The following is a 13,589-nucleotide window of genomic DNA, read 5'->3' on the forward strand; positions in this document are numbered from 1 at the left end:
GATGTGTAGTTTCCGTAAAACTGTGCTGAAGTGGCAAAACATGAAGTCGGGTGATGGTGATTGTAGTTTTGCTGTCGAGTTACAGTTTTCAGTAACTTGAACAAGCCAATTGTCTTAAAACTGGATTTTTGTGGTTATTGATTAGTGATATTTCTAGGAAACCTACTCAGTTAACTAGCATGTCACCCTCTCCAATAAACAGGATCAGTCGTGGCTACTGTATTCTTCAAGGTCAATCCCACCCAGTAGACGAGGCCTTTGCGCCCTCAGTTGTCCACATGGGGGTCCCGGGGCTGTCCTCTTTCCCAGCGAGAGCTGATCCAGGCAGACAGTCGCGGTGGCCCTGGCCTGTCTCCCAGGCCCGCACACTCTGGCACCGCGTAGCCGGGGCAGCAGCCACGGGGCCCGGGTCACTCTGCCAGCTGGTGCCAGACCTCTCTGACTCTCGAGCCCGCTCTCATGTCTGCCATGGGGGCCGTCAGAGGTGACATGAGGTTCTAATAAGGCCGCTAGCTCGTCACCCCTCTGAAGGTGTTAGTGACTAAGGCATCTCCTGCCATGCCCCAGTCACAGCTGCACTCTGAGTCCCAGATGTCTTGTTTGTCATCTTGGCACCTCTGCCCGAGGACAGACATTGATAGACCTCTTGATTGACACATCAACTGCGCGCGGATGTGTGTGTCGGGGTTTGTTGTGGCATATGCTCTTATAGACTATACAGTTTTCTGTGGCAGAGTCTGTCTTGGGGAGTATGAAAACGATAAAAACTGAATGTAGCGGTGAAAGGATGGGTGACAGGCACATATGCTCGTGCTATAGATGCATTTGTTTCAGGATAGATGGTTGCATTTAGCACAATTTTGTGGAAAAAAGCTGTTAATTTTGGATTATTTTATCTTAAAAAGTGACTAGAAGTAGTGAGCACAGGTTCACCAGAAGGCAAATTTGCTTGTTGCTGTTTATCTGAATTTTCCGTAATTTTTCCCTCGAGTTTCATTTAGTCAGTTCCTGGGAATAACAGTAAGATTTATATCAGTTACTACATCTTTATTTAGGCAAGTAGGGTGAATCTACACCGTCTCTGAACGCTTTTCTCTGCTGCAGCACCACTCTCTGATTTCGACCGATATGATTGGTGGACCTTTTATAGTGCACATTAAAATACTTTTTTAGAGCCTTGTTAGCTTGCACGTAAAACACGTACCCAAAGTATAAAAAATATGCATATAAGAGCTGAATTACCACGCTCCATTAAAGCTCAGTAAAAACAGGTTATGGTTGTGGGGCACTTGGGGAGAAGTTGGAAATGCAGAAAGTGTGAATTGAGAGCAGAATTACCACCTCATCTTGACATTGTGAGAGCTTCTTAAAAGGTCAGGGTTTTCAGCCGAGCACAGTCTAAATGAAATGCTAGCATAGTCACTGATCTGTCTGGTATTGTGTGAGCTGATTGTAATGACCTTATCAAAAGCAGAGAAAGTTGGAATCACTCCAGGTTATTGGACGTTTAAATGTGGCCTCCCTTCTCTTTTTTGCCCTGACATTTGATTTCTCAGAACATGTGTAAGATGCACTGGTACGGCTTTACAACACGGAGGCTAATCCTGTCATTGTGAATTACATGAATTAGTCAGGGAGCTAGACTGCATGTGTACCACATCTTACTATAGGAGCGAGTCAAATTTTTAAAACCACACTGAGTGTCTTTGTGGGTGTCTTTGACTTGGTGAACCATAGGAAAGCTCCGCCAGTGAACCTCCCACTTGACCTCAAGGATGTCTGTGGTTTTCCACTGTCTCACCAGTCACCCCAGAGAAGATGTGGGTGGATGGAGGTTATATTTGTGTACGTTGATCTTAATGCTCAGAGCTGTTTTGTGTCAGGACTTATCAAACTACAATGAAGGGCATACTCACAAAAGGAGAAAAGCAGGGCCAAACTATACAAAATAGCCACCTATTAAAGGTGAGTGTATGAGTACAGAAGAGTAATGTGGTCGTCACCTTTTAATGGCAGCGTGAGCAGCAGCTGGTTTGTAGAGGTTCTGTGTGTTTGGGGCAATGACCAAGTCTCCGTGCTGCTGCCGCTGCTGCTGCTGCTGAGGTTGAAATGAAGCGGTGCCTGGGTCAGCAGCCCTGCACTCAGCACTCTGCCATGCATCCAGGTGGAACAAAGTCCTCGCTCAGCGTCTCATCCTGGGCTTCCTGCTGAAAGGTGACATCTCCATGGCTTAACAGCCACATTCATCTGCTAAAGAGCGTACAATTTGTTAATCATTTTCCCACGTGACAGCCCCGGCTTTCCAGTTGGTCAGGCAAACAAAACAAATATGCAAGCAGGCAAACGAGCGGGTGGGCAGCACTGGTTGTTTAGTCAGAGGAGACTAGTATCAGATGGTTAGAACTGCAGGTGCTCCAGGTTGGATAACATCATATCCCCGTATTTATTTATTTATACTTAATTAAAGGGCAACCGATGCAATGTATATAGGCCTTCTAGCCGTAGCTAATTTGCAGACCTTGTCCCTGGTTAGGCTTTTAAGAAAAAAATAAAAAATACATAATACAACATCGTACATTACAATCAACTTACATATATATTATTATGTGTTATCTTCCTCCATGCAGGGAGCCACCTTGAGAAAATCATCAGAATGACAAAACCACACTTTTTTTCTGTCCCACCAACTCACTCAGAGGCTTTATGTGTCTGCCGTTTGCAAGGAAACATGTCATTTGATTCAGTTTGTATTTAAACTATGTCATTTTAAAATGTCATTTTTTGAATATGTTTTGTCATATGAGCTCGACTAACATCGGTGCATTCAATGGAACACGACACGAGGACATGGCTCCCCTATGTCTAGAGCGGGAATAATAGTCCCGTGTAATTACCTGTAGTGTGGAAGATTTGAAATTCATTTATCACAGTTGGAGTGACCCCGCTGCCTGAGCATCACATAGACACTATGCAACACATAGGATTGTGCTGCATTATACCAGTTAAAATGAGGGTATAGCCGCAAGCTGTGTCCAATTAAAGTTGAACAAAGCCAGCTCATCTGCTCAACTCCTCTCTTAGTAGGTCAGCGAAACTGATGGAGAATACAGACACATGCACTCCACTGTGGCTCCGAGCGCAGCGTTCACATTCACAAACCACGTTGTGTAACGCACATTTGACAGGACATACGCACTAAAGAAAAACATAAATTTGATTTCAAAAATACACATTTCAAAACTATTTTCTGCAAACAACCATTACAAAACCAAAGTAGAAAACAGCCGCCTCCTTGTTAACGGTGTTTTTAGCTTGAGAAATGACTGTAGCGTACTGTAAAGAGGTGGCGTAACATAATGACATGTGTGTGTGGGGCTGAGGCGACCACAGAGACAGAGCTGCAGAGATACAGGACATAAAGTCACTTTGCAGAGAGGGTTGCGTTACCATTGGAGTGATGTATGACCCGAAGTCCCATCTGAGGGCTCATGTTACAAGGCTTATGCTGCACTACGGAGATAGCTTTCCGTATATGGAGTCAGGGGCTACAGTAATGTATGGACCCCTGTTGTTGCCAAAGCTCTGACTCAGCTCGCTGACTCGTGCCTCTAACCCTGACCTCCGTCCCGATAACTAGACATTTCAGACGCGTACTATGTCATTGCAATCATTCCTAAAGGTGGAATGATCTTGTTATCTGTCACCTTGGTTACAGTAACATTGTTGTAATATGGTGAGGCTGTTAATACTGTTATTTTCCTGGCTTAGCCTACAGTGGATGGCTTTTAAAACTTGATTAGAGATTTTTTTTCTGATTTGAAAAAGTATATTTTCAGCATAAAGCAGCTCAGTATTACTTAGAGCAAGTTGCCACCACAATTTTCAGTGGTGGATGTACATTTACTGCATTAGGGCTGCCCCTCTTAGATGATTAGTTTACTAATCGGTTGTTTTGGTCTTAGTCGACTAAGATTTCTTACGTCTCAAGTCATTTTTCATGTATTTGTCATACTGAATGACTTATATCCAAGAAACTTATGAGCACATTTCTGGTAGACACAAGATTCAAAGTGGTGCTTTTGTGTGATTCTTTATGGAGAAAATCAATTTCACAGATCTGTCGATTAAATCAACTAATCGATTAGTCGACAAAATCGTCAGAAAAAAAGGACAGCCCTACAATTTTTAAGTACCTGAAATTTGAGTATTTCCATTTTCCATAACTTACTTCTACTCCACTACATTTTAGAGTGAAGTATTGTATTTTTTTACTTTTGTAAATTCAAATGCAGGACTTTTACTTGTAATGAAGCATTTTGACTCTGTGGTATTGTTACTTTTAGTTAAGTAAAAGATGTGAATACTTCCTCCACCACTGACAATTGTCCAATAAACATGGAGTTGGAGAAGTAAACTACTACCTTCTGTTATAATAAGAGTCCTAAATGAACATTTACACTTGTGCAAATTGGGTGTAGATGTACAAATTCATGTTTTGTTCCCTTGACTTTGATCTCCTTTTTAATTTGGAGAAACCGTTTTCCTGTGTAATGACTGGTTTTGTCTTCTGTGTGCTCCTCAGGTTACCTTCACAAAGAGGAAGTTTGGCCTGATGAAAAAGGCCTATGAGCTGAGCGTACTATGTGACTGTGAGATAGCCCTCATCATTTTCAACAGCTCTAACAAACTGTTCCAGTATGCCAGCACAGACATGGACAAAGTGCTGCTGAAATACACAGAGTACAACGAGCCCCATGAGAGCAGAACCAACTCTGACATTGTAGAGGTGAGTGAGCGTCGCCTTCTCACTTTGTGGGGAAAAAAACTTCTTTCACATTGTGCCTTTTTCCCCATTTTCTCTTTTTTATGATTTGTTATACTAAACTCATGTTCAGATTTATCAGATTAATTAATTTAGTTCTGGATTCAGACTATAAAATATAATTATCCTGTGACTGTAAAGCTCTGTAAATGCTCCGAGGGTAATGTTTTAGACAAACAAGAATGAGGAACGAGTAACAGTTTCCTTCTCGTCACCACTCAGATAGGGCACAGGAGGTCTGCAGCCTCTGATAAGTTCAGCTTCTCTTGTGCCCATCAACTGACGTGGAAAACCTATCTCTGCACATGCATGCACCCAGTAGCTGCTGACCACCATTTCATGACCCTGTTTCCCATAGATATTGTACCTGTAGTGCTCAGTTCTCTGGCTGCTCCTCATCACAGACCATCAGCTCGGCTATTGCTGCAGTGAAAACACAGTGTTTGGTGCATTCCATACCGCTCTATAAAACTCAACAAGCACTTGGGTTTCCTGGCAGCTCCTTCATGCCGTCCGGCGACTAGCGGAAGAGTAAACCACTTGTTATGCCAGCATACAAAACTGTCAGCCAAAAGTGTAAAAGCCTAAGTAAATGAGAATGATTAGAGATACATCCTGCTCCTAACATCTTTGGCACACACGTATGGTTTCTCAGCGTATTCAAGATCCGCTTTAAGAGGCTGTTATCTTCATTCGGACTAAATGAAAGCATATACAATGCTTGTTAATGCCTATTGATAAAATACTGATATCAGTTGCCCATTCATTTATATTTATAGCTCTTATTTGAAATACACTTAGATTAGCTTTTTCGGCACTTTTTATTAGACAATGCCCTGGTGTCTTTACCGCCACCTGCCCCCAAAAACATACAGCATTTTTATTACTGATGCCCAATTAAGAGACATTAAGGGTTTAAGATGGGTGAGATTGAAACATTTCAAGAATCCCAGCTTTGCAAAAGACTTTCACTTGGAGGAATTAGTGAAATTACATGCAGCATAAAGGAGTCAGCTGTGGCCCATTATCTTTTATTCATGCTGCTGCTGCTTGCGAATTACCTGCTTGGCAGAGCTGCAGAAGAGTGCTCTGGCATCCAGTAGACTCATGCAGTCACTCCTCCATCAGGGGCCCTCAGAGCAGAGCAGGGGCTCACCTGCATAAAAAATACATGGATACATTCCTCCTTACTTACGTAACGGTGACCACAAATTTGTTTTTGCCGTGACTCTGGAAGCTGTCTTATTTTAAACAAGCAAACGCAACGACATCTTTACATTTTACATCGGTTGGGTCATTCCCCTTCACATCACACATATCGCATATATCTGTGGTCTACCCATGTATGTTTATGTTGACAGCGTGGTGTAATTGGAATGTACATTGTGCATAATGTAGCACCAGTGGTCCCATGCTGATTTACCGCTTAGCCCCTCTGGCTACTCTCAAGGAAGCTGCTCCGCCGCACAAAAGGCGAGAACAAGCCGCCGTTGTCCCCGTTCACTCGGCCAGCATCTTTGCAGATATGCACAAATCTCCCTCTGCCCGCTGGCTACGTGGTCAAGGTTCAGAAGTGAGGAAGCAGAGCAGAAGTAACCAACCCAGTCCACTTCACAGCATCACCGTACACAACCCCACTATTCACTCGGCCAGAGAGCCGGTGTCGGAGGTGGTTGACAATCTGTGAAAGCTATGATTTGGTCATATTTTTAAAGAGGAATCCTAATCTGAGCTGTTCTCTTCAGCCTTTGCGCTTCTCTACAGCTGCACAGATCTTTGTACACTGCATGGAGGAGCTGATGCCTTAGTATTGATGGCAAGAATCCACCCCTTCCCCTTTTATCTGGCGAAATGGGCCTCACATGAGCACACTTACACTGGACACTTATCTAAATTTTCTAATTGTGTTAAACCCATCTTTGCCATGCAAACAATCATGTGCTCGTTTGTCCAGTTTAGGAGGCCAGAAAAACCCTCTCCCGCTCTTCATCGGGACGCTCGTTCCGTGCGAGAAACTAAATCAAAGGTCACATTCCTGCTCAGTAGTACCATCTGTAGATAAAGGCTGAGCTGTGCAGTGTGGGAGAACAGTCTCCATGTTTTCCACAGATGGATGCATGCCTGGGCCACAGTTTGATAACCCAGTGGAGGGCTGTGGACTTTGTCTCAAACTTGGCTCGCAGTCCAAAGCAGAGCAGTAGGCTCAGATTGTTCTTCTATGTGTGTGTCGGTGTGTGCGTTGGTTTGCGTCTGCATGTGTTGATGGTCTTAACCTTACCAACTCTCCAGGTGACAGGTGAACTGTTGTATGAAATCTCTCTTTTATGCATTCACCTGTGTGTCATTTCTTTTAGACATTTCTAAACAGTAGTAAGGTGGAATGTCATTTGAGTTTTTGTTAGATGTTCTTATTTACTCAGTAAAAAGCGGTGTTAGAAAACATTAAATATCGTGATATTATGTTTTGTGATACTGTATCAATTCTCAAAAACACTGCATTGATTTTTAATTAATAGTTTACATGCAAAGATCAGTAAATCCTTTATTTTATTTGCAAAGAGATGCACCCTTTCAGTGTATGTGCCCTCTCAATGTCGTGCTATGATGTTGGATGTTACGGGGACTATGATAAATGCAAATGCAGATCCCACTGTTGTGATTTCATAAAAACGTAAACTTTTTTACTCCGATTTTATGCATTAGGGCTGTTAAAGTTAACGCGATAGCGCGTTAACGCAAATTCGTTTTAATTAAACTAATTTCTTTAACGCATTAACGGGCAACTTGCAATTTCTAGATTGTGGCGGGCTCAGTTTGAAAGCTAGAGTGAAGATAGTGGTATCACATGAAGCCAGATAAAGGAATCCATTGGTACCAACCATGTCATACTAGCTTGTCAGGAAGGAGGCTAAATAACGCTCCAAACTTCCGCTAAATTTGGCGAGGAAAAACTGGCTTGGCCATTTTCAAAGGGGTCCATTGACCTTTGACCTCAAGATATACGATAACTGTTGTTGCCTGTTGGGCTTGAGTTTGCCATGTTATGATTTGAGCATATTTTTTATGCTAAATGCAGTACCTGTGAGGGTTTCTGGACAATATTTGTCATTGTTTTGTGATAAAAATGTGTGATTAATTAGTGATTAATCGCAATTACCTAAGGACAATTATGTAATTAATCACGATTAAATATTTGAATCGATTGACAGCCCAAATCACAATATATTGAATCGTATCCCCTCTATCATGACACGTATCGTATTGCCAGATTCTTGCCAATGCACAGCTGTAATAGTGAAGAATCACAGCGATCGCTCTTGGTTACCCGGTGCGTAAAAAACTCCTTTATCTGCAATTTCAACTAAAGGTAAACTGGTTTCCATTCATGGTATAGATATCTCTTCTGAGGGTCACATTTGCTGTAGCTTTAATCTTTTGTAATGCAGAAGAGGTCTCAAGAGCATACTCATCAACATACAGTAATCTCTCCTTGGAAATAAACATGGTATTTAATATGGTTGTGTTGTTGTGAACCAAGCAGCTATTCATGACTGAAGGTTTAATGGTGTTGTTCCTATTGTGTTTCTTATTGAATTCTGTTTATGCCACAAATCCAAATGCTGCCGTTAGTCATTAGATTAATCTAATAATATTTACTCTTCCTCCCCTCTCCGCTGGTGGAGCTAATGAGATTTTGCTCATGCTCCGCTATAACCTCGCACCGTTCTCCAGCGCACAGAGCGATCACTGTGTCTGCAGGAGAAACCTTGAAATCAGATAGTGACTTCACAGGCTTCATTTGGCATTTATCTGTCCCCTCTTTGAGCAATTCAATGCAATTAAGGTATATGGTAGGTTTGCAGGCATTAAGTCAACACTTAATTGTAATCTTATCAAATCAGGGCTGTGAATAGGCTTTAATCTAATTTGAGAATGCAATTTTAGTCAAATACCAATGCGTGGAAATAACTGGACTTCACCATATGCAAAGCATTGACTTTTCCCTGCTCTTTCTAATGTCTTTTACCCTGATGATTTGTGAGAGTAAACAACATTCATAGGGAAATTCAGCTTATCTTCTTCATAATAAAGAGGGGCGGCCATTGTTAATGTGACTTGGGATAAACAGACAATTCACTCTCTATTTATGAAGGAGCGCCCCCTCTCACAAGACCACTACAGTGAGAGGAAATGAGCCTAAAACGATCAGGTAATTTCCATTAGGTTTTATCTCATGATCTCCATCAGCCGTTGTTATAAATGGAGCTCTATTAATCATTCAATAAGATATGGAAATTTTGACCATTACTGAATGTCAAGCCCTGTGTTTTCATCTGAATCTTTTTTTGTTTGTGAATTTCACCACTGCCCTTTGCAGATTTTACAGTGACTAAAGGCGGCACAACTAAGGGTTCAATTTGTAATCAGGTGCCATATTCTGTATTTTATTTTATTTTACCGATGGAGACAATCGATGCATTTTCAGCAATTTACATCTAAAAAAACAGAGAATATTTTATTGCCAGTTATGGAATGAACCCTTTACAGTGCTTTAGGCTGAATGGGCACCAGGAGTTTCAGACAGGGGATGTTTATGTTGTCAATCACAGGCTGAGCAGTGATTAAGACTCATTTCTATCTTAATGAATGCAAATTGGCACATCTGCTATGGTGGGCTAGCTGTCCAGACTCTTCAATTAGCATGATTGATCAATTATCCTCCTGCTGGTGGCTCACTGGAAATGGAGGCTGGGGAGCGGGCGGGGCGGGCCAGGAAGAGAGATGAAAGAGCACCAGAAGAAAAAATGAACAGAAAACTGTCCAAAATGGAATAAATCAGATGCTTTATTTGATTAGAGGCGAGAATAATGGAATTTCATTTTACTCAGAGGGCTCTCTCTTTAACACACATTTCTTAAAAATAGACAGTGATAAGTATAATTGAAAGAAAAACAGTCATTTTATCGTTGTTTTTTTTCTTTTTTGACAGAAAGATACATGCATCCAGGTTGACACCTAAAAGGGCAGGTTAGAGATGAAGGTGGTGCAGAAGGTGATGTTGCACAGATTAAACAGCCGATTAGACTGTTGTCAGGCTATTCAATAGGCGTTATCAGTCGCTATAAGCCCCATAGATGTGGGTCAATAGGGGCCTACTGCACCCACTAGTAAGTTTTATCATCTATTCACATGGTAGATCACCGAAAGAAGGTATAAAAGAACACGACAGCGACCTCTAGTGACTGTAGTAATTTTGGCAGGAGTACAAGGGGAAGTCAGGAGCTCAATAAGTTGTAGCTTTATTGCCTAAACCTAAATAAGTTGTAGTTTTATTGCCTAAACCTAAATAAATTATAGTTTTATTGCCTAAACCTGAAGAAGTTATAGTTTTATTGCCTAAACCTAGAGAAGTTGTAGTTTTGTTGCCTAAACCTAAATAAGTTGTAGTTTTATTGCCTAAACCTAGAGAAGTTGTAGATTTGTTGCTTAAACCTAAAGAAGTTGTAGTTTTATTGCCTAAACCTAAATAAGTTGTTGTTTCATTGCCTAAACCTAAGAAGGTGTAGTGTGGTTGCCTAAACCTGAAGAAGTTGTAGTTTTGTTGCCTAAACCTGAATAAGTCGTAGTTTTGTAGTTTTGTTGCCTAAACCTAAATAAGTTGTTATTTTATTGTCTAAACCTAAAAAAGCATTTTTTATTTGTGTTGAAAATGTGACTTAATTCAGTTTTACAACATGTTAGAACGTGTTGCTTTTAAGCTTCACTTTCACTTTTACAACGTAGTAGGCGTAGTAGACCCCTAATGACCCACATCTATGGTGCTTATAGTGAATGATAACGCTTATTAAATGGCCTGATAACAGTCGGATCGGGTGCATTAAAACAGAAATAGATACAGTATATTACTGCAACTAACTGGTTAACAAAGTTTTTAATAGGTTATGTGGCTCTGAATGTGTAATCATGACTTTTATTTTTTTGTGTGTTGACATTCCTGTTGTGATACATCAACTTTACATGAACAAAAGCTCAATTTGCATTTTAAATAATGCGTCTGATTCTCCATCAGCAGATTTTGTGATCAGATATTCCTGTGAGGAATGAGCTTCAGCCATGCAAATATTCAGTAGATCAGTACTCTTTCAACTCTGGAGTCTGTCGAGGATAGTGTGGTGCGCCGCTTGTTTGTGTTTGTTTTAACAGTAAGCATAAATCCTTGAATATCAAAGCACACTGGTGAGACTACTCTGAGTAGCAGAGGCAGATTGTCCTCAGTGTGTATTTATAATTGTGGCACAGAAACATAACAGGACGGTCAAATGAGGCTCTGGCTGGCTCACAGGGAAACTGTCACTACCACCATGTTCTCTAATGCAATAGACAGTATTATCTTATAGCTAGTATAGCTTTGATAGAGCATTTAGTGTAAAACTTTCCAACATGTTGATTGCATAATATATAAGAGGAAAAACACAAATGAATGCAAACACATGAATTATAGAAGAATTGACAGGTCTTTTGTACAATAATTCTAGTATATAAGTAATAAAATAAAGATCTGCCTATAATATTTAATAATATGTAATAAATATACTAAAATATACTATTCAGTCAACTTCAAGTAAATACACGTAAATCTCAAGTTTCATACTGACAAACCTACCAATGACTCCAAACAAAATTAGACATAAACACGTAACAAGATTTGCCAAAAAAAGCTTCTCTGCCTTAAAGCATCTGTTCACCAGATTTATGTTTTCTTTCCATTTCTGCAGACTAGTAGACCAGAGCATAGTGGAAACAACTATCCCTGAAAATAAATCTGCTTATTTCAGATGGGACTCAGTTCTACGTCAGATGTATTCTGCAACTTATATAACTGACTCTACTATTTTAAACTAAATTAATTATAAAATGTAACATTTAAAAACAAACTTTCACTGTTTTAAATATTAATTTTAAAGACTAAATGACTAAGTCCACCAAAACAGCAAAGCAAAACCCCCATAGAAACCGGCCCCCATAGAACCTGCTATTGGTTGTTTTTCTTTTAGTAATGCAATATATATTTTTCAAGTTCATCTGTTCTTGCAGCTTATCACCACAAAATGATGCAACTGAAGTAAGTGCAGTCATGTTATTTACATATTATCCTCATGAAACTAAAACCCTACAGCATGCTTTGAAAAAATGGATAGCAGTAATGTGAGCTATCCATACAGTAATATGTAGTTAATGGGCTAAAACACACAATAACACTTGTAGCAGCTTAGTTCAGCATAGTTCAGATGATCTGATTAGGTTGAGCAGTTAGTGGCAGTTTTGCATTGCAGTCCATTGTCTTGAATTCAGTGTTCTTTTGTGAACTAAAATTCAGATTCATGGGCGGCTGGTTAGCTCAGTCGGTAGAGCGAGCGCCCATGTAAATGCCAAGGCTCAGTCCTAGCAGCGGTGGACCCGGGTTCGAATCCGGCCTGTGGTCCTTTCCGCATGTCATCTCTCTCTCTCCCCCTTTCAACACTCTATCCACTGTCCTATCAATAAAATGCTTAAAAAAAAAAAATTCAGATTCATGAGAGATTTAAAGTTATTTTTTTATTTAAATAAAATAAAATTTGTTCTGCCTCTGGCTGACACTGTACTCAGTGTCGTCTGAAGCTCGGGAAGCTCTGCTAAATTCTCCTTTCTGGACACAAATACTGTGTCCATTAGCTACCTAGATTGAAGATCGGCAAACTCGCTGTCTGGTGTCGTTGAGCCGGGGAGGAGGGGCCAACTTTGAATGTTGTCTTTACAAACCGCAACGGACAAATCCTACTCATTCTGCTGTTAAAGCTTGTCTAAACAATATTAGATTTCACCAGTAAAGATTTGACATTTTTACGATACAGTGTTTGTGTTAACCATTACAGTAGATGTCTTGAGTGGATGTCCACAACATTGGCTGTATAAGTAAAAGGATTACACTCATGTTATTGTTGTCAGGTTTGAGCCGTAGTTTGAATAATTATATCTGACACCAGTATATAAAACCAGTAAAATGCGGTTTCATGTGTTTCTGTAGATCTGTTGTCCTGCGTCTATGTGCGCAGACACTACTAGTGCAGATTTGTGCTTCTGATGCTATTTTCTGACATCGGTTTATTCTGAAGAAACCGGCGTTACTGTTGACATGAACAGAAACGACATCACTTCCTTTGCAACAGAGCCTTTTTCTCTGGAAAGACCAAACTCAGTACCTGTTGTTGGGGCCACTTTACTTTGTGTTTATGTAAATGGACAGAATCCAAACAAGGCTGCTGCTCAGTCTATTTGTTAATAAGAGAATAACCGAGTAGAAAGGTTTAAAGAAGTACGTCATCTGAGTTTAAGTTTTGTCTTTCTTCTTCCCTTGACTTCTGACGTATGGCTGTGAATCTGATGCCTGGTCTGCTCTATTATCTTCAATATGCAGTGAACATAGAGGAAGGGACTGCTCATATCTATAAGGTTTTGTAAAACGTGTCTCACAAAAAGTCATATATGGAGACAATTCTCTTTCCCCCTCTTTTTTTTTTCCAACCGGCTGACTCTTTCTCTTTCAGTTTCTGGTTAGTGTTTCAGGTCTTCAGAGAAACATGCTTGTGTTCTCAGTGTTTTCTTTTTTCTTTTTATTCTGTCATTTCTAGAAACATAGAATAGCAAGTTAATTAAACATTTGGTATCTGGGGAAGATTACACTCGTGACAAGTCGTTATTCTAGTTGGAAATATCCACGATTTCTTAT

General features: G+C 40.4%; 1 protein-coding gene across 12 annotated transcripts in view; it reads left to right on the top strand.

Annotated features, from left to right (window-relative positions):
• mef2aa (myocyte enhancer factor 2aa) overlaps positions 1-13,589 on the top strand; it is a 72,719-nt gene that overhangs the window by 29,953 nt on the left and 29,177 nt on the right. For all 12 annotated transcript variants that reach the window (XM_037768531.1, XM_037768525.1, XM_037768520.1 and 9 more), the window contains one exon: positions 4,583-4,786. In XM_037768531.1, the coding sequence (XP_037624459.1) occupies positions 4,583-4,786 (204 nt within the window). The remainder of the gene's footprint in view (positions 1-4,582; positions 4,787-13,589) is intronic.

Source organism: Sebastes umbrosus, chromosome 4 (genome assembly GCF_015220745.1).
Source record: "Sebastes umbrosus isolate fSebUmb1 chromosome 4, fSebUmb1.pri, whole genome shotgun sequence".
In the NCBI taxonomy this organism is placed as follows: domain Eukaryota; kingdom Metazoa; phylum Chordata; class Actinopteri; order Perciformes; family Sebastidae; genus Sebastes; species Sebastes umbrosus.